The sequence below is a fragment of the Onychomys torridus genome, chromosome 2, assembly GCF_903995425.1.
Source record: "Onychomys torridus chromosome 2, mOncTor1.1, whole genome shotgun sequence".
Lineage (NCBI taxonomy): Eukaryota > Metazoa > Chordata > Mammalia > Rodentia > Cricetidae > Onychomys > Onychomys torridus.
The window spans coordinates 151,656,318-151,684,119 of NC_050444.1; the positions used below are offsets into that span (position 1 = coordinate 151,656,318).

Consider the following 27,802-nt stretch of genomic DNA (forward strand, 5'->3'; position numbering starts at 1 on the left):
GGAGTTGGTTATCTCCTCCCACTGAGGCTTCAGGGTATCAAACTCAAGTCCGCAGGCCTCCACAGCAAACAGTTTCACCTGCTGCGCCCCATCACTGGCCCCTCAGGTCAAATTTTCATACAAGTAGATTACAGAAAATGTGTATTTTCTTAGATTCATAATTTAATACTATTGGTTTCAAGAATCATTTGAGCAGCTCCGGTTGCAGTAAGTGGTGGTAATGTTCTCTACAGGTCTGGCAATAGAGTACAGGCCTCTGACAACTGTTGATGAGTGTGTTCTTGTTTATTAGGTGTTGGGGTCGGACCTGGAATCCGTGCAGGCGTGTGCTCTCCTACTGACTCATGCCTCCAGCTCCTGTATTTATGTTTAAATAAGTTATACTCCCTTTTTGGTTGCCTCTTCTTACCCATAATTTAGGACAAAGGAGGAAAAAATACTCAAATTTTATACTGTCACTAAATGCCAAGAATCCTGGTGGACTAACTATGATCATTATTAAATCCTCGCTCATGTCACTTTGTAGAATATATAGGGTTAAGTTGAGTAATAACCTCATTTCATTTGCTCAGATGATTTGCATTTGCACTTCACATTAATCTTCTGACCTTTGAACTGCAGAAGAGACTGAAGTCTCTTTCCTCTGAGTGGTTCTCTGTGAAGAGCCGCGGGAGTGGTGGCCTCCACTGGGATGTGTCAGGCTTGTGAGGTTTTCCTTAAGGTCTCAGCAACTTGCACGTTGTAGGCCCCAGGTGTGGACCCAGAAGAACAATCGGGACGCTTTTCTCTTCTCGCTTTGCATTTTCGTGGTGACCATCTCATTCAGAGATGAAGAGCATTATGGAAGTAAAGCTAACTCTTTGTCTTTGAGTCTCTCCTCTGAGTTCTAAGTTGGTGCTGTCGTGATCTATATATCTGTTTCTGTCCTAGATTTACCTTAAACTGCAGTCAATTTTGATAAAAGGAGCACAAAAGTACTTATTAAATGCAAACAAGCCTTGGAAGGTGTGTGAAGAGCTGTAATAATATGTAGACTTTTACAAATGCTAATGGTCCCGCTGCTGTGATCTGTGTTCTCACGAATGACAGAATTGCCCAATTGGCTGCTCTTTGCTGAGTGTTCTGGAGCAAACCTACTTTGAGTCAAGTTACCAGTTCATTTGCTTAATGACTTGGCATCCATGCAATAGGCTAACAGACAAAACCTATTCCTCACACTGTTCTCCTTTGCTGAGTTCCATATCCCACCTTCTACAAGTAACAGAGATGAAGAAAGCAGGATGGAAGTGGAGCTGGAATTCAGAGAATGCACAGGAACAATTTGTGAATTGTGTGGCAACGGCGGGTTCTTTAGTGAAAACCTGTGCTTTAATTCCCTCTCTGTCTTTTACTTCCTGGGCTGTTTGTTCTCTGTGTAGGAAAGTTCTCTCACTCAACAACTTCTAGCTCTGTAACACAAAGACTCAACCAGCTCCTGCCCTTAGATGTGCTTTTGATTGTTGGTCATTTATTCTTTACTGGATCTTAAGCATCTGCTATCGGCTCGGTACTGTATTAGATGTGATCAGTAAGATAAACCTTTTTCAAAAAATGCTTCAACTCATATAACACTCTTAACTTGCATGCGAGTCTTGGTGTGGAAAAGCAAAACCACAATGAAGTGCTGTGAACATTTTGGCACACTAGAGCTAAATTTTCAGCTGATGTGAAGGGTCTTAAAGACAAGTGAATTCATTTCAGAATTAATCCCTTTAATAACTGTTTAAGACTACTGGAACCGGGTGGTGCACGCCTTTAATCCCAGCACTCTGGGAGGCAGAGCCAGGTGGGTCTCTGTGAATTCAAGGCCAGCCTGGGCTACAGAGCAAGATCCAGGACAGGCACCAAAACTACACAGAGAAACCTGTCTCGACAAACCAAAAACAAAACAACAACAACAACAAAAACTACTGGAGTCTGTCAACTTAAGCTGTTATTTAAAACAGTCCTGAGATGGGAAGTAGAACTCGGTGCCTGGTAAGAATGTAGGCCGAGAGACTTTGGGATTACACACTGTAAATGTGTGGCTAATTCAGAGGACAGAGTTGAATAAGGACATTGGCTTTTTGATCAAACCATTATACTCTTGGTACTGTCAGTTCTGTCACCAAACAGATGCCAGCATCATGGACGGAGAGAACACTCTGTGAAACAAGAGTTAATACCAGTCTCGGCCATGTAGGCAAAAGGCACTGGGACAACAGCCTCAGGAAGTTGCCAGACACATAGACGGATGGGCTGAAGCCAGTGAGGCCCAGGAGCCTGTGTGAGTTCCTTCTGTTGTTCCTATTGCAGGCTGCAGGCCATAGAGCAATGCGACAAGAGACTCTTGAGATACAGCAGTAATCAGCTAAATACACAGGACTCTAGAACCAGCTGCTCACACTGGAGTCCAGTTTGATGACAGGTGACTAGTCTGCCCATGATGGCAGTCCTGTGACCTCATCGTGGCTTGGAGCCCAGCAGCTGTGCTTTGGGCTCACTGAGGGACTGAGATCAGCTTCTGTAAAGAGGCTGTGTGAGCAGGGGCAGCAGTTCAGTGCTCAGGAGACAGCTCCGCTGTACTCCTGTTTTGTTTTCCGATTATGTGCCAGTGGCGTCCGATCTCCAGTTCCTATATTCTGTACAGTCTCATAATATGAGCCTTCTACCTGCTAGTTCTGTGTCAAAATTACATTAGCCTTTTGGCCTCTATATTTGCTTTATAAATAAATTGTCCTACACAAAACAAATTCTTGTTCAGAGGAAAATTAGATTGTTCTTTATAAATTTGTTTTCTCTTTATAAATAAATCATTAGGGACTTTGTATGGACTAATTTTAAATTGTCTAATGCAGTCTTCACAAATTATCTTTCAAATACAAATTGTACAAATCTCCATCACCACATCTGTTGCATAGAACAGCCACACACATTGGATGATCCAGAAGGCCTGTTTCCAGGAAGAGCAGGAAGGCAGGCTATTTCAAATGGATGTTAATGTAGCTGGTGTGGCAGTGCACGATGGGAGCTCTTGGTGACATAGATTCATGGATTCCAAAGCAGAACCCCCAGAAAACGAGTAAGAGACCCTGACACAAAACACACCTATCTGTCATCAAGTCTTTATGTGCAGGTCAGGGCTTTGAGGCTGAATGGAAACAAAAGCAACCCTGAGACCTTGTTTTGGTCAAAGGAGAGATGAAACGGAGAAAATTGAGAGTCCCATGGTTTGTGCTGTAAGAACTGAATATGTATACTGGGAAATGCTCATTTTGCTCAGGATTCTAATTCAGTTCTCACTACAAAATAGTTTAATTCAAGAAAAATAATTGTGCAAAGCCAAGTGAGATGCCTCATTGGGTAAAAAGGCTTGCAATGCAAGCCTGGAGATCTGAATTTGATCCCCAGAACTCACATAGACATGCAAAAAACAGAACCACAAAATTTTGTGTGCAGATGTGTACAGTTTGTAATTGAGAGAAAATTTGTGAAGACTGCATTAGTTGGATCTCTGAGTTCGAGGCCAGCCTGGTCTACAGAACAAATTCTAGGACAGGCTCTAAAGCTACACATAGAAAGCTTATCTCAGAAAAAAACAAACAAACAAAAAGACCCTTTCTGTTCTTGGAAATAGGTACCAAGTTTCTCTGTGGACAAGCCTCTGGTAACCCACATTTGTTGCTTTCTGTGGGACACACCTACTTCCCCCACCCTGATGTAGTTGGGATTTTTTTTGTTTTGTTTTTTTTCTGTGCACCTAAATCTCCCCTCCCCCCAAAATGGAGTAAGCTGTCTATTCATTCACTAACAAAAATTAGGGGAAATTTTTTTTTTTTTCCTTTTCTGAGCCAGGCTCTCTCATGTAGCTCTGAGTGGCCTAGAACCCAGTATGTAAATGGCTAGTTTTTTTTGTTTAGTTGGTTGGTGGTTTTTTGTTTTGTTTCTCAAGACAGGGTTTCTCTGTGTATGCATGGTGGTCCAGGTTGGCCTCTAACTCAGAGATCCGCCTGTTTCTGCCTCCCTAGTGCTGGAATTAACTGTACACCATCAGCTAGTAAATAATTTTTTTTTATATTCAAGTGTCCACTTGAAATTTCATAGGAATTTTTCAAGTATTTTACTATTTTACTAAAATTTTATACAATTGGTCAAAATTGTGTCAGTCAGATGTTCCCATTTTCAATTTTGTGTCATGACAGTTATCTCCAGAAGGCTAGCTGAAGTCCATCTGAGTACACCATAGCATTCCCATTCTCCTGGTGACCAACAGAATGACCCTTCTGATGGGCTTCTCCAAGGAAGGTTTGTCTTGTTTCCAGTATTCTTTGTGACCTCAGACTCGCTAACTAGAACAAAAGAGCAGCTCCTCTGGGTGCTGGGCTGCTTTTGTTCAGGAGCAGGATCTCTGTGTAGCCTGAGTTGGTCTCGGACTTGTTCTCTGCCTTCTAAGAGCTATAGTTAGTTACACATGTCATGGCCACCCCTAACTAGATGCTGTGTCTCCCCCAGTTGTCTCTGCTGTGTGTAGAATGGAAGCGCTTGTTCTTTGTTATTTCCCTATTGGCATATTTTTCAAGGGCAGCACATATTCATTGGAGAAAACTCCGAATAAAGTCACAGTTAGTAGAATTGTGTATTTTGTCCTGGCAAAATGGACATCAGGAGTCAAGAAATAAAGATTAGTTACCTATACAGAACAGTTGCCAGTGGAAGAGAAAAGTAAACTAAGGCAAGATTTCATAGGGGATATAAATAGTAAATTAACATACTCCTTAAGGGAAATAAATGAATTACATATTCCATGAGATATAGCTAGTTTATATATTCCATATGTGATATAACTAGTAAATTTACAGGAAAAAAAAAGTAGTTGTAAACATAGGAAAAGATTATCTCCCTCTATTTTTTTCCCCCTCCAGACAGGGTATCTCTGTAGCTCTGGCTATCCTGGACCTTCTACTCGCCTCCAACTCACACACCCAGCTTCCTTTGCCTCCGAAGTGCTGAGATTACCATGCGCCCGCGCTCTCACTTTCTAATACTGTTCTTAGTCAATAATTTAAGAAGCACATTATTAAATACCTGTGAGAATAGCAGAAATATGAAAGTCATTATGTGAGCTAGAATATAAACTGAACTTTTGGGGAAACACATGTGACAATATATTAAATAAACAAAATATAAATAAACATAAATAAGGAGAAAGATGTGTTTAATCTTGTTGGGTACATTTCAGGAGTAAAAGTAACAATGGAGTGTGTGTGTGCATGTGTGTATGGCTTTGTAGCAAGAAAAGCATCAAAACTTCAAGGGTCTTGAAAAAAGAGTGGTGTATTCAGCATCTGGAATGTCGCACAGCTGATGTAAGTTAATCTGTATAGTTGTATTTATTTGAATGTGCAGAGGCCCGAAGAGGGCGTCAAATCACTCAGTGCTGGAGCTGCAGGTATTTTGGGGGTACCGGCCTGATATGTGGTTGCTGGGATCCAGGTTCCTCTTTGCAGGTTTATGCAGGTATCTCCAGCCTCAGGGTGAGTTTTCTTAAATGCATTGAGAAGGAAGCTTTCATAGTCATTGGGGGGGGGGGGTGGGGACTAGTTAGTTGAGATAGGTGTTACAGTTAAAGTTATTTGTTCTAGTTGATACTTTTGTCATTTAAAACAAAAGTTTTTTGTTGGTTTTTTTTGTTTTTGTTTTGTTTTGGGTTTGTGGGGGTTTTTTTTTGTTTTGTTTTTTGTTTTTTGTTTTTTGGGTTTTTTTTTTGGGTATTTTGAGACAGGGTTTCTCTGTGTAGTTTTGTGCCTTTCCTGGAACTCACTTGATAGCCCAGGCTGGCTTCAAACTCACAGAGATCTGCCTGGCTCTGCCTCCCAAGTGCTGGGATTAAAGGCGTGCACCACCGCTGCATGGCTTAAAGCAAAAGTTTTAAAGCAACAGAAATCTGAAGAAATAGGACCGGGGTGTCCTGGAACCCACTGACTCTTTTTCTTTTCATAAAGGGAAATGCTGTGTACATGCTAGTATTTCATAAAGTACCCATTGTGTGTGAGCTTCCTGTTAGATTGCATAGGTGCAATGTTTTATTAATCACTCAAACCCTTGAACACTGCAGTGGAGATGTAATTATGATATGTGGTAACATACAACTGTTGCACATATTTCACTAATTTTCACAACTATTTACTCTTGTTATATAAGCAGTCTACCATCAAGATCATGGCCATATTTTTACCTGAAAAATTTTTCTTGGGGTTGGAGAAATGGTTCAGTAGGTAAGAGTGTTTGCTGCCCTTCTAGAATACTCAAGTTAGGATCCCAAACAAGCCAGGTATCCCACAGATGCCTGCATCCCCAGCTCCAAGGAGTCCACCCACCTATTCTGTACTATGCACACATGTGCATACACGCACAAGCATAAATAAAAATGTTCCAGGGCTGGAGAGATGGCTCAGAGTTAAAGAGCCCCCACTGCTCTTCCAGAGGTCCTGAGTTCAGTTACCAGCAACCACATGGTGGCTCACGGCTATCTGTAATGAGATCTGGTGCCCTCTTCTGTATACATAATAAATAATTAAAAAAAATGTTCCTTTAAGGTGGGTGTTGTTGGCACATGCATTTGATCCCAACATTCAGGAGGCAAGGCAGGCAGATCTCTGTGAGTTCAAGGACAGCCAGGGCTATACAGAGAAATCCTATCTTGAAACACCTCCCTACCCCCTAAAAAAGCTTTTTCTTTACTATTCATAAATCCCTGCTTCCTTTGTTTTACCCTCATCCTAACCACAGACACCACTTTCTCCCACTATGAACTAATGTGCAGTTTCAGCTCTATAACAATTTTAATTCTGAAACTTATCCATGATGTTATGTGGATTAGCAATTAAATTCCTGAAGAGATTTACCACATAGTGTGTATGTTTCAGGATTTTCTAATTTCTTTTCCTCATTGACCTAGCACTGTAGCCCATTCTTGCTGGGACTCACTATGTAGTCCTATTTGGCCTTCAGCTCACCAAAATTCCCCTGTCTCAGCCTCATGAGTTCCAAGATTATAGTGATGACATACATGTGCCTCTGTACTTTACTGAAAGTAACCTTTATTCACACAGGCCCTGCGCTGGCATGATTATTAAGGGTCTGTGCTAAGTCTTCACATCAGTTCCTGATTCCGTTCTTGTTCACTATGGGATTAGAGGGTTGATTGTTTTGGTTTATTTGTTTGTTCATTTTTGTTTTGGTTTTTTTTTGGGGGGAGGGCTCTTCTAAGTCTTTAACATAACAAAATCCCCCTGCTAGGTTACAAAGAGTTCCAGGTCACTCTAGATTACATAGCAGGAACCTACCTGGTAAAATAACAATAAGATGAGCCCTTGTCGATTTGCATTCAATTGAAACATAACTGACATCTGGGTAATATTGAGGCTGCTGCTGCTTCTTCAGTATAGTGTATCTTGCCACTTAATGTAAGTCTCTGTCTCAGCAATGTATTAAAATATAATATGTAAGTCTTCTACTCTTTGCTATATGCATATTTTTAGAGATGTGTGTGTGTGTATGACCCTGCACGTTCCTGCCTGTATGAATATTGGTATGTGCAGGTTAAGTGCCTGGACCCTTGGGAGTTTGAATTTGGATGCCTTTGCCTGATACTTGGAGGCAGACTTTTTCTGTCCCACCTGCCAGCTCACAAATAACCATGCAGAGATTTCTTACTGTGAAAACTCAGTTGATAGCTTAGGCTTGTTTCTGACTAGCTCTTACAACTTAAATTAACCCACTCCTATTAATTTACTTTTTGCCTCATGGTTTATTACCTTTACTTTTTCCATGTTGCTTTCTGCATCTGGCTGACAACTCCTTGTGCCTCTGCCCTTCTTCCCAACCTTCTCTCTGCTCCCAAATCCTGCCTGGCTATTAGCCATCTAGATTTTTGCCCCCATTTTTCCCCCCTTTCTACACGGTTTCTCTATATAACAGTCCTGGCTGTCCTGGAACTCACTCTGTAGACCAGGCTGGCCTTGAACTCACAGAGATCCGCCTGCCTCTGCCTCCCAAGTGCTGGGATTAAAGGTGTGTGCCACTGCCGCCACCCAGCAGCTGTTTAGCTTTTTATTAAACCAATCACAATGAATTATCTTCACACAGTGTAAAGGACTATTCCACAACATTTCTCTTTTTGTCTAAATAAAAAGGAATGACTTTCACTCTAATGTAATAAAGCTGTAAACAATATTAACAATTATTGGAGCTTGCTTTCTGTGTGGTAAAGCTAGACACCAGGCAACAAACTGCCAAGATAGGGTAGGACATTCCTTAAAAATTCCTGTTACACAGAAAAGTCTGTCAGATATTACAAGCCTGCAGGTCAAAGACAGATGCTCTAAATGTTGCAGAGGAAGTTAGGGTGACTTCCAGGCAGCCAGATGTCTCTTTCATTTTGGAAGTGGCTTGCACTGCACTTCCTGTTTCCTCAGGTAATATTATAATCCTCCTCGGATCTTTGATGGAATTGAAGACTAGATAGTTATAGTTTTCCTTAGGTATGACAGAAAGTAAATTAGGTACAAAACTTCCAAAATAGGATAAATCACTCAAGTATTTTCTCCGAAATTGCCAAATACAAATGCGCTGGACATTGTAAATATAATTCTCACTTGATAATTGTTCTTTTCTTTTTGGAGACAGGGTTTCTCTGTGTAGTTTTGGTGCCTGTCCTGAATCTCGATCTGTAGACCAGGCTGGCCTCTAACTCACAGAGATCCACCTGGCTGTGCCACCACCACCTGAGGAGTTTTTTTATTCTTAATTGTGTATCTGCACATATATATCAGTCATGTATGTGTGCACATGCACCATTAATGACACACTTGTAAAGATCAGATGACAACTTTGTGGAGTCCTTTTTTTTTTTTTTTTTTTTCTTTTTCTTTTAAATGAGCTGAGAGATTGAGCCAACTTTGTAGCTCTGACTGTCCTGGAACTCTCCATGTAGACCGGCTATCTCTGCCTCTTGGATGCTGGGTGCTGGGATTAAAACCATGTGCCAATGTGCCTGGCTTCCATCCATTTTTAAATGAGTTCCCAGGATTAATCTTAGGTCCTGAGCCATCTCTTCACCTCCCTCTTACCAGTTTTATGTTTTCTCAAACGGTTATAACTAGATTTGGTATTTCTCATTTATTTGTTAAAACAGTGGAAGCTCTAGTCTGGTGTTAAATAGCATGAAAACAGATATCCATGTTCTCTTCCTGTGCAGGGAGAAAGCACAAGGTCACTTACCATCACTTACTTACCCAGTGAGCTGGCGAGTTTTCTTGCTGCTAAGAGATTATTTTGGGCATATAAGTAGAATCGGTTCAGTGCTCCTCTTGCATCCATTGAAATGTTCTTAGAGCTTGCTTTTTTGTTGAATATAATTTTACCACGTTAAAGTTTAAACCTTCCTTTTTGATTAGACAGAGGGTGGAAATCCTGTGGGGGTATCCTTCTGAATGCTGTGAATGTGTTTCTTTCATTGATTGATAATAAAGTTGTTTGGGCCTATAGCCAGACAGAATAAGGCTAGGCGGGAAAGCCAAGCGGAGATGTGCGGTTGAGAAGATGCCAGCCAGCTGCCGAGGAAACAAGACATGTAGAAAATGAGGTGCAACAAGCCACAAACCACATGGCAAAGCATAGATAAGAAATATGAATTTATTTAAATGTAAGAGCTAGCTAGTACTAAGCCTGAGCCATCAGCTAAGCATTCATATGTAATATTAAACCTCTGAGTCATTATTCGGGAGAGAACCTTCTGTTTACAGTTTACTTTTTCTTTGTATTAATAGGTATGGAACCAAATTGCTTTCCTGAGATAAAATTTGATCATGATATAAATATAAATTTTTCATATGTTATTATTGTGTTTGCATGTATGTTTGTGTGTCAGAGTATGGGCCCATGTGTGCCATGGTGCATCTGTGACATGAGTTGTTTCTCTCCTTCCACCACAGATTCTGGGCAGTACATTGAGATTAGGAGGTGTGTGTGGCAAGAGCATCCAGCTACTGGGCTATTTTTTCAGCCTGTTGGATGTAAATATTGTTGAATTTCCACCTGCTAAACTTGGCGAATTGCTTCTATTTGGTTTTTATTCTTGCATCTGGATTCATTCCAGTGTGGTTTGCTAATATGTATATTATAAATACATAAATGACCTCACAGAATGAATTAGAACTACATACTGTTTTTTCCTCAGATATTTGGTAGAATTTACCAATAAGGCAGTTGAGAAGACATAACTCAAGATGAATAGAAAAAGGTCAAGTTTACTTATAGCTTCCATTCTGGTAGAGCTAGTAGACCTTGACCATGTCATTGTTACTGTCACTGTTTGATATGTCCAGACAGTGGAGACCAGGAGTTGGCAGGAGTGGAATGCACAGACTTGATAAGACCAGCCAACAAACAGGCAGTAACCATGTAGACAAATGAACAGGTTACTCTGTCAACTTCAATTAACTGACAGATTTGAAAAATCCTCTTGTGAAACCCTTGAACGTGTAGTATGCATTCAAGTGCACATTTAAAGTCTAAATAAAGTGTTCTAGTTGGGCCAATAAGATGGCTCAGTAGGTAAAGGTGTGTGTCACCAAGCCTGATAACCTGCTTCCCTCCAAGGACCCATGTCATGGAGAGAGAACCAGCTGCCACAAGCTGTCCTTTGACCTACGTGCACAGTCAGTTTCTTCTGTTCCTCAAACTTCAAGTCAGAGCAGGTATTTTCTCTTGTAGTGATGCAATTCAATTCAGAAATCATTGAGAAAATCCCTTGGGCAAGTCTTGGTAGCACTTAGAAACCAGGTGCCTTACTTTCTGGAAGGTCAGAGGAAAAGCCAAAGGGAAATGCAAAACATTTTTATCTGTAGCAGAATGAGAAGCCAGCATAGCAAGGTTTCTGATGCTGTTTTACGGTAGCTTTTGGAAATTTAGTGTCAAACAGTGTGTATTAATTATCTTCCAGTTTTGTAGGCCAGTGATCCACAATGGGATGTACTGGAGGTTCCGAGAGGCCTGCATTTCTGGGGCTTCCATTGGGGAGCCTGTCCTTTGCTTTCTCAACCACTGCTCCTTGCTGGGCATTCCCCCTACTCCCATGTCCCTCAATCCTCCTGCCTCCGTTACTTAAAAAGGAGGTTTGGTTACTTCGTGTCTAATGGATTCCTGTCCATCTAATGATGCTTAATTTTACCACATCTACAAGGACACTTTGCTGTTCATAGGCTTGTAAGGCAAAGATGAGCATTTTGAGTGATGGGATCCTGAATAGCATACGACAGTATTGATTTTTAGATGGAAGTTTCTTTGTTTGGTTTGGGTTAGTTTTTCAAGAAAGGATTTCTCTGTATAGCCTTTGCGGTCCTGGAATTCACTCTGTCAACCAGGCTGGCCTCAAAATCTAAGATCCGATTGCCTCTGCCTTCCAAGTGTTGGGCTTAAAGACGTGAGCTGCCTCTACCACCCGGCTAGATGGAAATTTAAACCACTATTTGAATATATCGTGAAAGAAAAATATCTTCATTGTGTTGGCCTTAGCATCCACCTTCAGAAACTTAAAAGTAAGTTAAATTCAAAAAAGGGGGAAATTAAGATAAAATAAGAAGCAAAATGTTTAAAAATAGGAAAAAACCCTAAGGCAGTTATTGAAAGCATCAATAGAGTTCACCTAGATGTTGCTCATTGATTAGCCTTGCTGATCAGTAACGTTCCAGTAAGAAATGAAAACTCCCAGTTGTGTCTAGACATCTGTTTTGGGTAGAACCTAAGGCTGAATCTTTGGTTGTATTATACTTACTATTTTGTTTCCGATGCTCAGCCTTGAAAACCAAGGAGCAGTTTACCAACCTCACGGGAGCCTCAGCGGCTAGGCGCAGGGTGCAGAGTCCTGAGTGCTTCTCTTTCCCATCAGTGGTCATGCCTCTGCCTCATCGCTGAGATTCTTGGCAGTTTGATGCACTCATGTGTGTGGTAGGGTGGTTTGGTTTGGTAGATAAGGTCTCACTTTGTAGCCCTGGCTGTCCTGGAAATCACTATGTAGACCGGGCTAGCCTGAAACTTAGAAGATCCACCTGTCTCTGCCTCCCGAGTACTGGTATCAGAGACATACGCCACCATGCCCTGTAGTCTCCACTGGAGTATTTCTCTTCTCTTACCCAGATTATCCTTGTTTCCAAGAGAAATCTACATTTTTTCCCCCAGATTTCCTTAGGAATTTCTGTAACAATCAAACAAACCTGTCAAGATGGGGGCAGGGGGTTGGGGGGACAAACTAGATTACACTCCCTAAAGAAACCTGGTAGCGGCCCAGAGCTTGGGAAGGTGAGGACTTGGATTTAGTGCTGACTGAAGGGCAGAGACTAAGAGGAAACAGCTGCAAAGCGAAAGGGATGGATGAGAAGGGCTGAGAGCAGGTGTCTAGGGTGGGAACTCTCTGAGAATTCCATTGCTGGAACATTCTACTCTGTTGATGTGTACACCTGGGACAGTGTGCTTGCTTGCCCTCCTCAGCAGGTGAAATGCTTACTCGGGTTTGTGTCACTTGAGCCCTGTACTCTGGACACACCGGTCTTCAAGCTGGAGGACAGAAGGGAAGGATAGGGGAACCCTTCTGTAATTAAGGCTCTCAACTGATAGCCGCTCTCTTCGTCCTCATTACTAGATTGTGACAAGAGAGTGAAATCTCTCCACAGTCCAAAGAATTTACACAAATACCAAAAAACAACAGAAACAGTGTATTGTTAAACTTTAGTCCTGGATTGAGCACCACAGACACAGCTCATGAGAGAGACCTCAGAACCTAAGACCCCATAGCCCTGACCCTACAACCTTGCTTCCTCTCTAGTCCGGGTGCTGAAAGGCAAGGGCAACTCCTTGTCCTCTGACCTCCGTGAGCCATGCTGGAATCAGCTAACTGAGTAAATAAATAATTAGTTGAAAGGTATGACTCTGGCATAATTGTATTTTTGCTGTTAGATTGGAGCTGTGACTGCCATCATGATAGTATCGGACGCAGCGTTGGCTTCTTTCAGCAAGTGTTTTCTATATAGCCCACCATGGCTTTCAACTCCGTATCCATGCTGGTCTTAAACTTGAAGTTCTACTACCTCAGCCACTGTTTACCATCCCCCTAAACGGTATTTCTTCCTACTTTCAGCCATCTTGTCAGGTACCAGCCTAGTTCGTCCTAAATTGTGGTAATTTTGGTGACCAGCTGTTAGTAGCTTCTATTTGAGTGCAAAGCACAGTTCAGGTCTTTATGACAAGCAGGCAGTTACTAGAGCCTGGTACCTGTGTGAGAAGTCCAATTGTGACAGGGAGACAAAGCTGTTGAGACGACTTGTTGACTCTGAGTTACGGTGCTGATAAAATTCATCCCAGGGATGTAGATATAGCATGGGTTCTGTAGAAAGGAGTAAGGACACTATCACCTGTAAATTGATGATACTGACATAGGGAATGCTCCAGATTCTAGGGTCTGCCACGAACAGTGGCTCATAAAATCTCTGCTGTGCTCTGTCCTGGATGTGAAGGTTTAAACCTGTTAACTACATATTGATAGGGACTTTTATAGACTAGTCAAACATTTTAATCTGTTCCTCCTTTTTACTGTCTTTTTAACATTTTATTTATTGTGTGTGTTTCTGTCAGTCTGCACACATGTACAACACTTTGTATGGCTGTCAGAGGACAGCTTGTGGGAATGTATGCTTTTTCCTTCCGTCTTATGGGACCTATGAATTGAACTCAGGTTATCTTGCTTGGTGGCAAGTGCCTTCACCAGAGCCACATCCTGTTCCTTAAATGCTCTTAATTAAATGACTCAATTTTCTTGGTTCTGTACCTTTATGTTTTTTCATTACTTAAATATCTTAAACTTCAGTCATGTTCCTATGATTCACTTACTTTGAAAAATTACCCTCCCTCCCCCCCAGAATACTAATATGAACTAGAGTTAAGCAACATTTAGTGGAGTGAATGTAAGTGTTGCATCTCTGGTGCTGGAAGGGTATTCAGGCAATGTGATCCAAGGAACACCACCAAGTTACTGAAAGCGTAACAGCTTGCAGCCCTGCTCCAGGGAAAGGTTTCCAATGCAAGTGTAACAACTCTGCTCCCACAGGGGAGGGTTTCCCAGCAAAGGCTCTGCTTCTGTGAAGTGTTACAGTGTTACAGTTTGGTTCCCCTAGGGGAATGTGTCCCTAGGGGAAAGTGTTACAGCTCTGCTCTGCTCTCTGTGAGCGAAAGTTGTTACAGCTGGGCTCCAATCTGGCGAAAGTGTCATATGCACAATAAACCGCCTCCAGGAACTTTATTGGGAAGGAAAGATCCAGCATGGTGGCCACCTTTTGGGTGAGAAGCAGCAGTAAACTGAACAGGACACAGAGTTATATAGGGTTTCTTATGTAGGTAGAGCTTTCTAGCGGCTAGGGATTGATGGTATTTTGCACTCAGGGTCCTCAGGGATTGGTGGGATTTCAAGCCCAGGCCTTGGGTCTAGTCAGAGGCAAGGTGTTTTTTTCCTGGCCCTTTTCACAGAGTGAATTTCAGCAGTTGGTCTTTTGGAACCTTCCACAAAAGGCCAATACATTCTTGTTTAAAATTCAATTAAAATATAACCAGACTGTAAAACTAAACATAAAATATGTACATAGCTGTTATTTTTATCTCCTTTTTTTGTTTTATTTTTGTTTTTCAAGACAGGATTTTTCTGTGTTAACAACCCTAGCTCTTTTTGTAAACCACACTGGCCTCCAACTCACAGAGATCCACCTGCCTCTGCCTCCCAAGTGCTGGGATTAAAGGTGTGCACCAACACAGCCCTGTAGCTGTTGTTTCTAAGTGATAGAAATAAAATTGGCCAAAATGCCTGTGATACTTCGGGGTAAGATGGCTTTCAGCGTTGTCTGTGCTTTATGAGGTCCCTCTCTTCCCTCCTCCATCTTGCAAAGGATCACATCTGAAGTGAGTTCTGGCGTGAGTCTGGCTTCTGGACCGTGCTGGTTATTCTTTACTGTGCTCTTGACTGTGCAAAGCACCTTGGAGATGAGTGAAGCCCGTTGCTGGGGTGAACACATCCCCAAAGAAGGTTAGCTAAGAAGGGAGGACCTGTCCTGACTATGCTAAGGGCCCATGTGTGATGCAGAGGGGCGGAGGGGTTAGCCAGCTGTCCCAGCTGAGCTCCTGTTGGCTTCCTGGCCACCATAAGAAACTGCTCCCTCCAGTTCCCGCTTTCTCTCCCTGAGGTGGTTTTGCTCCGACTTTTGGTCACAGATAATCTGACAAGTAGAGAATTTGTGCTGTCAAGTGAAGTGGTTGCTGTGATTTCCTCCTGTTCGGTTCTTACACATTTGGAAACGGAATTAAACAACTGTAGAAAAGCCCCAGCATGCTGCAAGCAGGACTTGGGAGGCCGTTGTGGTGTCATTGTAAGTGCTGGCACGCTGGCATCCTCGGTACACACACGCAACGAAGGATGGGCTCCAGAGTTTGTGTTAAGGATGAGAATTGGGGGGGGGGGGTTGCATTCTGCATCCAATGTTTTTTCTATTTTGCTCTTGCCCTGAGACTCTGATGTAGTTCACAGGGTCACTATTGAGCATTCTGGAGGAAGGTCCCAGACAGCTTAGCATCCTAGACTGTGGCGTGGTCAGAGCCAGCTTTCCCTAGACAAGTCTAAAGTGAAAACAGGTGCAAAGTCAAAGCCCAGTGCCTGAAACAGCATTCCTGGGCTTGGGCAGACAGGGACTTGGAAAGCTGGAGCCAAGACAGAAACCAGAGCCAGGCCTGGCCTGCACTCGGGAGGTCTACACCCCCAGCCTGGTCTACACTCCCAGTCAGGCCTACATAGTGAGAGGCCATCCTATGCTCAGGCTACTCCCAGTGTCACAGACCCTTCCTATTGCCAGAATATCAGTGTGTAGCAGTTCATTCTCCACCATTGTGTTTGCCTGCCTGGTGCCATGTTCTCTGCCATGGTGACAATGGACTAGAGCTCTGAAACTGTAGGCTGCCACCTCACTTAAATGTTTTCCTTTGTGAAAGTTGTCGTGGCCATGGTGTCTCTTCACAGCAGTAGAAACTCTAATGTAGCTTTAACAAACATCAGCAAGTGTATGGATTTTTGCGTTTACCCAGCTCTTGTCTCCACACCCAATGTTTATCTGCTAGGTTTTGTAAAGGTAGTTAACTCCTTTTTTGGTGTTACTGTTGTTTTTGTTTTTTGAGATGGGAGTTTCAACTATATAGCCTTGGATGGCTTAGAAATCACTCTGTAGACCAGGCTGGCCTGACACTCACAGAGATCTGCCTTCAGAGTGCTGGGGTCAACATCCTGGGCCACCACACTGGACTAAGACAGTTTTCTGGGAGAGTGCAGCTTGGCTCTAGTGTAGCCTACATGAGGAATGAGGAAAACACCATCACCCACTGTGCCAGTGTGCAGCTTATGCTTTATACCTTCCATAAGCAGCAGGAAGGTGAGTGGGCTGCACCTCTTAATTTACCTATCCAATGTGGCACAGTATTGCAGGGTCTGAATTCTGTGCCTGGGTATGAGTTAAAAGTGAGAGTGTGCCTGATTTAATTCCTCCTCTGACTTACATTCAAAACCTCCAGATAAGGCAGAGCCTTCTGAAAATCCATTAATTAAGTTCTAGTGTTCCCTTGAGTTTTCCATGTGTGTAAATGAGTCACTTCATGGAAAGAAGAAAATTGTGGTGATATTGTGTTCCCCAATATATTATGCACCTTAATAAACTTATCTGGGGTCAGAGAATAGAACAACCGCCTGATAGATATAGAGGCCAGAAAACGATGGCACACACACCTTTAATGCTAGCATTCTGGAGGCAGAGATCCAGCTCGATCTGAGTTCAGAGCCACACTGGAAACAGCCAGGCATGGTGACACACACCTTTAATCCCAGGAAGTGATGGCAGGAAGCAGAAAGGTACATAAGACGTGAAAACCAGGAACTAGAGCTGTTTAAGCTTTTAGGCTTTTAGCAGCAGTTCAGCTGAGATTCATTCGGATGAGGACACAGAGGCTTCCAGTTCGAGGAAATAAGATCAGCTGAGGAATTGGCGAGGTGAGGTTGGGTATGGCTGGTTCTACTTCTCTAATCTTTCAGCGTTCTCCCCAATACCTGGCTCCAGTTTTGTTTTTGTTAATAAGACCTTAATTTTGTGCTACAGAAAATACTTTTACTTTCACATGTAACAATTGGAGAAGCATAAAATGATAATGATGTGCAGGTTATTTGTGTTACTATTTTACATTTTGATTATGTATGCCTATAGAAATGTTCTTATATGGAGAAGCTGGGGCATCTCTAGGCTCACATGACTACAAACACCTCAGGATTTCCATCGCTTACACAGTGTTCATGAAGATGAGTAAAAACCCCTATCTTTGTCTTGGAAATGTCAGAAACCCCTCTTCCAGGCTGCTGGTGTCGCTCACCATCATAGCACACACGGGGCTGATGCACCCTAGATAACATGGAAAATAGTAACTGCACTTCTTTGCCACAGCCTGCTGGGCAAAGTGTCTGCACTGAGTGTCTGCACTGCAGTGGATGGTCTTAACTGTAGTGCCTTCTTCAGCCTAGTTCACAGAGTCCTAGAATCGGAGTCTGGAGCCCCGCCTCTCCTCCTAAGTTGTTCTCTTCAGAGCTAATCACTTCTCAACACCTCCCTCAACTTACCCAAATTTTACTTCATCCCTGTGAGCCATGAGGAGCAGTCGTCTGTGTAAACCAGTCAGTGTTGTAGAAGGAAGGTGTCTCTCTCAGGGATTGTGCTCCTCCTCTATCCCCCCCCCCCCCCCCACTGCTGCGCAAGTTACTCCTTCAGATTCTTCAAATAACTTCAGCCCTTGAAGAAGGTAGCTAGCAGTTCATCACAATTTGTGCTGCGTAGTAGATTGAAGGGAAAAAGTCCTCAGTGTATTTCATCGCTCATTGGGAGAAATGTTTTCAGTGTTTCGTTGTTGGGTGTGCTTGACTTACTTCTGACAAGTTTTCATGTGTTAGTAGTTTATAGAAAACTCTTTCTGAGTTGATATTTAGCTCCTCCCCTTCCCCTCCCCCTCCCCCTCCCCCAAATTCATTCTCTCAACTGTCCTTGCCTTTTTAAACCAATATAAAATATAAAATAAATGAGACTCGATATGTTGAGATTTTTCAAACTCCATGTCTCTTTGTAAGGTGAAGGAAAATGAAAACTGTTCTGGAGGATTGTTTAAAGCAGGCTGCGTTATGTCCGACCAAAAGACCTATAAGAAACAGAACTCCAGAATACACACTCGTACAGCTTCTATACTCTGCGGAAATGTTTTACCTCATATAAGCGCCCCCCCCAAAGAAAAAAAGAAAAATAGTAACTGGCCTAATATTTTCTTGCTGAGTGTGGTCCTTGAAGGAAAAAAAGGTAAATTGGGTTGAGGTTTGTCATCATAGGCCTCCAGTGTTTGTAGCATTTCTGGAATGGTGGAGTAATTTGAGCATTTTGAAGGTCCCTTTCCTTTCCTTGTTCCCCTAAATAGTTTGTGTGTTGACACAGTATGGTCATGGAGACATGGAGCACTTCTCTTCTGGGCTTGCATAGTCTGGTTGTGTTTCAGTTAAGTAACCTTCCTAATTCAAAATTCTGCCTTCTTTAGCCCTCTTGAATGGCCCATGGACTGCCTTCTGTGGGGTCCTTTAACAGCTTCTGCCTGCCCCATGATGGCTAATTGTACATACATTTCATGCCGTGTATTGACTAATTCTGAGAGCTCCATAAGCCTAATGGACATTTTTTTAATAGTTTATGGCTGTGTTCCTGGCTTTAGTCCTCCACACCACCACCACCAAAAATAAGAGAAAAGCCTTTGTGAACTCAATTTTCTATTTAGAATTTTGATCCAACAGAAATACGTGGTAAAAGTTACCTATTTGGTCGGCTTTCCCTGCCCGGCCCCAGGAAACCTTTGGCCACTGGTATTGATCTGCGATGGAGGTGGGTGCTGGCCACAGCTGCCTCCTATAGAAAACCTCACACAGACAAAATCCTGACCTCATTTTTGTGCTTAAGAGCTAACCGCTGAGGAGATTCCAAAGTGTCCCTTGCTTAAGATCACACAGTGGCCTACGAGGACCACACTCAGGTGCAGACTTAGCTCTCGTGCCAGTCTGTGTCGCCGTGATCTGATGTGCTGGGAACCACAGCCTTTCAGACCTCAGATTTCCAGTTCAGAAAAGTGTGTGCAGACTTGGCCAGAGAAGGATCTCTAATCTGAAAATTCAGCTGCTTTGAATTCTGGAGGCGGAAACAGGTAGATCTCTCTGATTTGAGACCTTCCTAGTCTACATAGAGTTCCAGGCCAGCCAGCGCTTCATGGTGAGATCTTGTCTCAAAAGTAACCCCCCACCCCCCAAAAAAAACTTTAGGTTCTGGATTTTTAGATTAGGAATGCTCTGTCACTTCTGAATCACATGCCAGATTCCTCATGCCATGTTGGAGTATGCAGGCCACCACGGGAAAGCTGAGTAGTGTCTAACACACTTAACTTACGTTGCAGTAGCTAGGCTGCTGCTGAACAAGTGTTCACATGTCTGTCACCTTGCTCCTGGCCATAGGTGAATATCTCTGTGCTGCTGGGCTTGATTGCAAAGATGTTTTAGATGTGTCAATCACCAGAAGACTGCGGAGGTAAGTAACAGAACTGATCTTGTGTTTCAGTGCAAACAGCTGCCATTGCACCAAAGACATGGAAGAAAGCGAAAGATCGGACCCGAACTCCAGACGAGGTTTTAGAGGCAGAGGTGGAGGTGAGTGACGGCGCCTCCTGAGCTTGTCCCAAGACCAGTGGTGTCATTTCATAAAGACGTGCCGCTTTCTTTTTTTGTTTGTTTGTTTTGAGTTTCTTGTTGTTTTGTTTTGTTTTGTTTTGTTTTGTTTTTTGAGACAGGGTTTCTCTGTATAACAGCCCTGGCTGTCCTGGAACTCGCTCTGTAGACCAGGCTGGCCTCCAACTCACAGAGATCTGCCTGCCTTTGCTTCTCGAGTGCTGGGATTAAAGGCGTGCGCCACCCCTGCCTGGCAACATGTGGCTTTCTTGAAATAACATTTTCCAATCAGATTTTCATCTATCAAGCTAAAAAATTAATGTCTGGGGGTTTTTGTTTGTCTAGAAGCTTTTAATAACATGTTTGATTTCCTTGAAGAACTGTTGCTCTTCTTTGAGAATGTCTCTTCTCAAAGATTTAGTCAGCTCATGTGTGCGCGTGTGTGCGTGTGTGTGCGTGTGTGTGTGTGTGCGTGTGTGCGTGCGTGCGTGCGCGTGTGTGTGTGCGTGTGTGCGCGTGTGTGCGCGCGTGTGCGTGTGCATGTGCGTGTGAGTGTGTGTGTGTGTGTGTGAGTGCGTGCGTGCGTGCGTGCGTGTGTGTGTGTGTGTGTGTGTGTGTGTATTTGTTTGGATCTGTGTATTCAGGTACATGAGTGGACATGGGGTGTGTATAGACCAAAAGTCAATGTTGGGTGTCTTACTGTACTTCATCATCATTTTCTAGTTCATTGTCACTAAACCTGGAGATTATTTGGGCTGGTCAGTGAGCTCCAAGGATATGCCTGGCTCCTTTTTTAGTTCTGGGGACCCAAAGTCACATAATTCCTTATGCCTAGCACTTAGTCATGGACTTTACCGACTGGCTATCTTGACAGTCCCTTAAACTCTTACTTTTTAAAATGTTACTGAAAATACAATGTGATTACATTTTAGGGCTGCTGTATTTCTCTCCTTGCTAAAGGAAGGGGACTTATTTATAACTTGGCTTAAACTGGGGAGAGAAATTCTCAGCCTTGCTCTATCAAGGCAACTTGTATTTATTTGTGTTTGTGTGCTTGCTTTTATGTCATGGTACATGTGTCAGAAAATAGCCTTGTGGAGTCAGTTCTTCCTTCTACCTGTATGTGGATTCTGGGGATCAGCTCACGTCATCAGCCTTTCAAGGCAAGTGTTAACTCACTTCCTAAGGCAGCGTGTAAATCAGTTTCTTGTGAGACCCTTGTTTCTAATCAAAACTTCCATCTTGTTCACACACCTAGTGCTATCCTTTGTTGCTTCTGCTGTCCTGTCATTGTCCTTACACGATGCTATGTTGATGTCACAGTGAGTTCCCTAGCAACCACTAAAAAGGTATATGAGTGTGACATCATTGTGTTTCTGAGGAACAAGATTTAGCACTAAGAGAGGCCCAAGTAGTTGGTGCTGCCTTGAAGCTTGTGAGAAAATGATGTTCCTGCAGAGGATAAGATACTTCCTAGAGGCTGGGGAGTCTCACACAGTCCGGGTGAGGCTTGAGCGTCACACACGGATTCCTCTGGAGACGCGGCTGGGTTTAGTTTTAGTTTAGTTTAGTTTACTTTTTGTCCTTTGTGCTCTGACCCATTTGTAGGTGTTATTGAATCCTGCATGGATTCAGTACTCACATGCTCACTCTTTCCTTCAGTGTGGCTATCCCCAGGCCTGACACAGTGCGCACGTTGGCAGTGAGAGAGGTGTGGCAGTAAACTGTTGATAGGCATTGAAATTTGAATTGGTATTTCAAAGACACGTACTTTTTTTGGTATTTCAACCATAGCAAGAATAAAAATCATCCTTAACTTGTACACTTTATGAAAACAGTTGGTGAGCTAAAAGTAGACCCTGGCCAGGATGTGTTGACCGCGCTGTGAGGGTCTGAGGCCTGCTTTATCCCTTGGGAACCAGCCGCCTCCTTTCTAACACAGTGTAGAATTGCAAGTGCTTTGGCTAGAGGGGTGGCTAAGTGGCTGAGAGAATGGGCTGCTCTTCCAGAACACCCAGGTTTGCTCTTGGCACCCATAGTGATGGCTCATAACCATCTATAACTCCAGTTGTAGGGGATCTGATGACTTCTTCTGGACTCTGGGCACTGCGCTCACATGAATACACACGCACACACATAAATGAAATATTTTTATAATTTTAAAAATGTTTTCTCCTTTTTATACAGTCTTCATTCAGGAATCATAGTCCTGTGCCTTTCCTGAAATAACGATGGTTACAGCAGTGTGTTAAATACAAGATGCTTTTTCTTTAGTTTTGCTGATGAATCTCACCCTTTCTTACAGTCTTCTCAGCCTTTACAAATACTATAATTAAGGCTCAGGTTGTGTGGGACTGGTATCCATACAAATATTTTGTTCAGTCACTTACAGCCTTAAAAATGTACATGAAAATACTAATTTTAGTCACACTTGGTGGCACACACAGGTGGATCTCTGAGTTCAAGGCCAGCTTGCTCTATAGAGTAAGTTCCAGGACTATACAGAGAAATGCTGTCTTTAAAAAACAAAACAAATGAAAGAAAATACTTATTTTAAAACTGCTATGCTAGGCTGACGGCCTACGTGAGACCCTGAGGCCGGCCTGGGAGAGAGCCCAGCCCCTCATTTGTCTCCTGACCTTCAGACCCAAATCATGGCACTTGTACTCTCAGAAGCACACGTGCATGTACACACACACACACACACACACACACACACACACACACGGAGCAGTAATAATAACAATGAAGTTTGCTAGTTGAGCCATCCTCAAATGGGTTTAGATGTTGGGGCCTTTCAGGCTGGGAATATAGCTTAGTAGTGGACTTCCTTAGTATGCAAGAAGTTTGAGGTTCAGTTTTCCACATGGTATAAAAGTTAGTGCTGGCTGGTCAGTGGTGGCACACGCCTTTAATCCCAGCGCTCCAGAGGCAGGCGGGTGGATCTCTGAGTTCGAGGCCAGCCTGGACTACAGAGTGAGTTTCAGGAAAGGCGCAAAACTACACAGAGAAACCCTGTCTCGAAAAAACAAAAGTTAATGCTGATGCATACCTGTAATCTCAGCACTTGAGTAGCAGCTGGTCAGGTGTCCAAGGTCAGCTCCTCTCCATAGAGTGTTGAAGGCCAGCCTCTGGCATATGGGAGAGCCTGTCCTTAAAAAATGTCAGATCCTGGGGTTGGGGATTTAGCTTAGTGGTAGAGCGCTTGCCTAGCAAATGTAAGGCCCTGGGTTCGATCCTCAGCTCCACATACAAAAAGAAAAAAAAATGTCGGATCCTTTCATCAGTCACTAGGTGCACAGTTAACAGTGTCTAACTTTCCTGTGACAGGCGGACACTGTCAATAACGGTAACAATATGCTTTCATCTGGTTTATCCCCCCCCCCTTTTTTTTTTTAAGACTAGTCCTCATTCTAGTCCTGGCTGGCCTGGAATTCTCCATTTAGACCAGGCTGGCCTTGGATGCTCAGAAATCCACCCCATCTCTGCTTCCTGAATGCTGGTGTTAAAGCTGTGTGCCTTCATTCCTGCTCCATCAGATTTTTTGAGTAAACCATTAAGACAATATTCATTGGCTAGAAGAGATGTTCATTGGCTTCTTCACACAGCTAGAAGACATTCACATTCAGTTTTCCAATTGGAAAGGTTGAGCCGTGTGGCATTATGTGTCTCCTCAGTGGTCCTGTGTCCTTATATTGTGGCTTACTATTCATGCCATGGGTATCTTGTGCTCCTTTTTGTGGTTATAAATTGGATTTCCAAGTGTCAGGTCTGTGTTTGTGCATGATTGCCTGCTACTGGTTTAAGGAAATGGCTTTCACCTCTCCATTTTACAAGATCTCAAGTAAGAATTTTAAGAATTGTGAGATGGTATAGTGATAGATACTGTGGTCCTGCCTGCTGGAAGTTGAGCAGTGAAATCTCCTGGGTAATGTGTGCTGAAATGGAAAGTTGTATTTCAAGGTCATTGTCAGTTTATCCAAGCGTACTAGAGTGCCAGGTGCATGAAACTGAGTCCCTTCACTTAGTGATGCAACTTCACCCTGTCTTCTATTTTCAAAAGTTGAAAGTGGCCTGCTTAAAAAAAAAAAAAAAAAAAAAAGTCATGTCCAGTCTATTTTCTTGGTATTTGATGTCTGCATTTGAATGTTTAGGTTGCTTGTGTTGTTTGGGACAGTGTCTCATATATCACAGGCTAGCCCTCAATTCTCTGCATAATGCAAGACTAAAATCTGTCTGTCTTTGTTATCTGATGTGTTTTAGGAAAACATTACTAGTTTGGGTTTAACAAAATTGATTTAACAGGAATCAGGTAAGGTAAAGCATCCTGTGTGTAGGACGTTGCCCCGTTTCAGCATCTGGTCTGCTGAGTCCCATCAGAATCACTTCCTTGTGAGTGCTCGTTGAGAAGGCTTGTGTTCAAGGTGCCCCCTTTACCAGACATTCACTTCACAGAGAACTCTGGCTCAAGAGTTCTGTTGCTCATGAAGACCTTCAACCTGTTGCCCAACACCAAGACCTTTGGTAAAAATAAACTGAAAGATACTAGTTCCTCTTGGCCTGTAAAATAGATCCCCACAGAGACACTGCTGTGAGCTTTTTTTCTAGAAGTGGTTTTTTGTGTGTGTTCTTCATGCATGGTCTCTAATTCTTACAAGTTAAGTGAATAGTTTTTTAACCTGTGGCCTCCTTGTAAAGCAGAATATGATTATAAGACTAATTATTTTCTTTTCTTTATTGTTTTTTTGAGACAGAGTTTCTCTGTGTAGCTTTGGAGACTGTCCTGTCCCAGAACTTACTCTGTAGACCAGGCTGTCCTTGAACTCACAGAGATCTGCCTTGTTCAGGACTTTAATTCCCTGACTCTCTGTTTCAAACTCAGCTAGAGGTGTGCAGGAGCCTCTGCCCCGTATTGTATCTTGATTTGTGATGAGCTGTAGTGGCAAGAGGAACGTACTTGCTTAGATTTCTGAATAAGACTCTTTCATGGCCATCAGCTTTTAAGAACTAGCCGTTCTTAGCTGGGTGTGGTGGCACACACCATTTGTCCTAGCCCTTGGGAGGCAAAGGCAGTCTACATAGTGAGCACCAAGAACAGCCAGTACCACACACAGAGAGAAACCCTGTCTCAAAAAAAGGAAAGGGAAAAAAAAAAATTAGCAGTTCTTTCACACTAACCTTGGCTACATTTAGCTTCGATTAGACCCAGGTCAAAGCATTTCAGTAGCTGTCTGAATTGTCTGTGTCACGTGGTAGGTGGTAAGATGGTTCTCGTACTGTGTGCTGAGCACAGACACTCAGCTTGAGTGGCATGTTTTCCTGTGGAGTTTTCGGTCTGTATTCTTTGTTTTGATAGAGTAAGTGTAGGCCTTTATTATGTAGATTGTAATGTGAGTTCTATGTTAACTTGCACTCTAGCCTAAAGCTGAAGAAGAGCTTCCAGTTGACAGAGCACTTGAACCTGAGCAAGAGAAAAGCCAAGGGTTTCTCTTTGAGCGAGACCCCTCTGCCCTGAAAAGAGTGAAGGCTGGGGAAGAAAATGGAGAAGAAGCTGAGCCTCTGCGCAATGGTGCGGAGAGTATTTCTGAGGGGGAAGGAGGAGATGCCACTTCAGGCTCTACTGACAGTTCTGGTGATGGGATCCCATTCCCATTTAAAGCAGGTACGTTGGTCTCTGACTCCCTGGGTCCCTTGTCACTTTCCTTTTTTGTTGTTGTTGTTGTTGTTTTATTTTTTTGTTTTTCGAGACAGGGTTTCTCTGTAGCTTTGGAGCCTGTCCTAGACCAGCTCTGTAGACCAGGCTGGCCTCGAACTCACAGAGATCCACCTACCTCTGGCCTCCCGACTGCTGGGATTATAGGCATGCGCCGCCACCACCACCCGGCCCTTCTGTGCAGTCTTAAGGAAATGTGTCCACAGGGATTTACTGATGACATAAGCTCATCATAAAGGAAGATTTACAAGACAGATAGGTTAGCCCAAGATGGTGGTTAGTGACTAGTAGATCTGGAGTCCTGTCCAAACCTTTACTGCCCCAGAATAGCAGTTGGTGGGGATCTGCAGAGCAGGTTGTCAGAATTCAGTAAGACGAAGCTTTTGTCTTTGATCTGGAGGGGTATTAGAGTTGTAACCAGTGCCCTGAAGGTAGGTGTTCCCACACTTCAGATTCAGATGTTTTCTATTTTCCACTGACCGAACTTACTCTCCATGACTGAACACTTGTACAGAGCAGTCAGGTAGAATGGATACACCTTATAGCAAGGAGGTGCTGAAGCGTTAGGGTGGCAAGCTCTGGAGGGTCTCACTCACATCTGGACACCATGGATGCATTCGAACCCTGACCTGGCCTGATGGAGTGCTGGCTCTGTCCTCAGCACCCCAGTGACCAAACCAACCACCTGATGTTCTGTAAGCCGTGATTGCTGTGGGGTCTTATGGAGGGAGGGCCTTGCTGTCGGCCTGTAGAGAGGTGGCTTCTTGAATGGGAAGTTTGGGATTGATGAAAAGTTTCTTTCTCTACCAGTGCAAAGTAAAGTTGCAGAGTTAGAATGTAAAAGTTTGAGACTTGGAAATAGCCCAGGCCAGGGTGTTTCGAACAGCTGCATTTAACTCTTTTATAGGCTGTGAAATTACAGAGCATTAAGCAGTAATATTATAAAGCAAAATAAATGAAAAATGTCACTGTGGTTTTCTGTCATAAGAGTAAGTGTAGCTATGAGAAACTCAGTCCCATTTTGTTTATCCTTATTCCTTCATTAATTTGAGTCAAGATCTCACTGTGTAGCACAGTCTGCCCTTGAACTTGTGTCAATCCTCCCACCTCAGCTACTAAGTGATGGACTGTGGGCACAATCTGCCCTCCTGGCTTGTCACTGTGGAAAAATGGTTGTTTATTCTTGGACCATTTCATAAACATTGACAATGCACCTTGCTCATATCTACCCCCAGCTTTTCCCTCTTACTTCCTCTAGGACCTCTGAACATTTGTGTGCTCAGGAATGTTTGGAAACCACTAGCATCTACTTCCCACCTTGAAGAACTAATTGTTTAAATTTTTAGTAGAATTTTTAATGCTAGGGAACTGTTCTGCCACTGAGCTGTGTTGCAGCCCTGTTTTACTTTTCACTTTTGAGACAGTCTCCCATGGTGTTGCCCAGGCTACAGCAGAGCTCACTCTATCCTAGGCTGACCTTGATTTGCAGTCCTCATGTGTTAGCCTCCAGAAGACCTGAGATTACATGCACGTATCACTAGGCCTGGCCTAAGATATTTGGTACCATTGCACCCCTGTTGGTTAACATTTTGAAATCACAGTATTACATTCTTACTACACATAGAATCTTGCAATTATTAAACAAAAATAAATTTGTCTAAAAACTTCTTTATTAAACTTCAGGAATAGTGTTTTAGCTTGGTTTTGGCAATCTAGTCTTGTACACACTAATGATGTACACAGTGTAGACAGTGTGGTCTTTGCCCAGTTACAGGGTCCAGCTGTCTGATTGCCTTTGACCTTGTAATCCAGTGTGCAGCAGTAAAGGTTGGGGATGAGCAGTTTAAATCCTAGATCCTGATAACTACTTTTTAATAAATGGTTATGTGAAACAAACCTAGTTTGAAAATATCTTCATAGCATCTAGAGATATTAGTGGATTTATAGTCTCTTAGGGTAGGAATAACAAGATCAAAGTGTCTAACCTACTACCCTGACCTGATCTAGGGCTTGATTAGTTTGTTGGTTTGGTTGTTTGTTTGTTTTTGAGACAGGATGACTCTGTGTAGCCCTGGCTGTCCTGGAACTCATTCTGTAGACCAATTTGCAGATCTGCCTGCCTCTGCCTAGGATTAAAGACATGCACCACCACCACCACTGCAGACTGGGGCTTGATTTCAGTGAGTTTTGTCAAAGAAAAA

At 43.0% G+C, this 27,802-nt stretch overlaps 1 protein-coding gene across 15 annotated transcripts in view; it reads left to right on the forward strand.

The window, feature by feature from the left end:
- The window catches only part of Eif4g3 (eukaryotic translation initiation factor 4 gamma 3), a 231,757-nt gene that overhangs the window by 150,840 nt on the left and 53,115 nt on the right, over positions 1 to 27,802 (forward strand). For all 15 annotated transcript variants that reach the window (XM_036177057.1, XM_036177058.1, XM_036177059.1 and 12 more), the window contains 2 exons: positions 19,782 to 19,870; positions 25,307 to 25,550. In XM_036177057.1, coding sequence (XP_036032950.1) covers positions 19,782 to 19,870; positions 25,307 to 25,550 — 333 coding nt within the window. The remainder of the gene's footprint in view (positions 1 to 19,781; positions 19,871 to 25,306; positions 25,551 to 27,802) is intronic.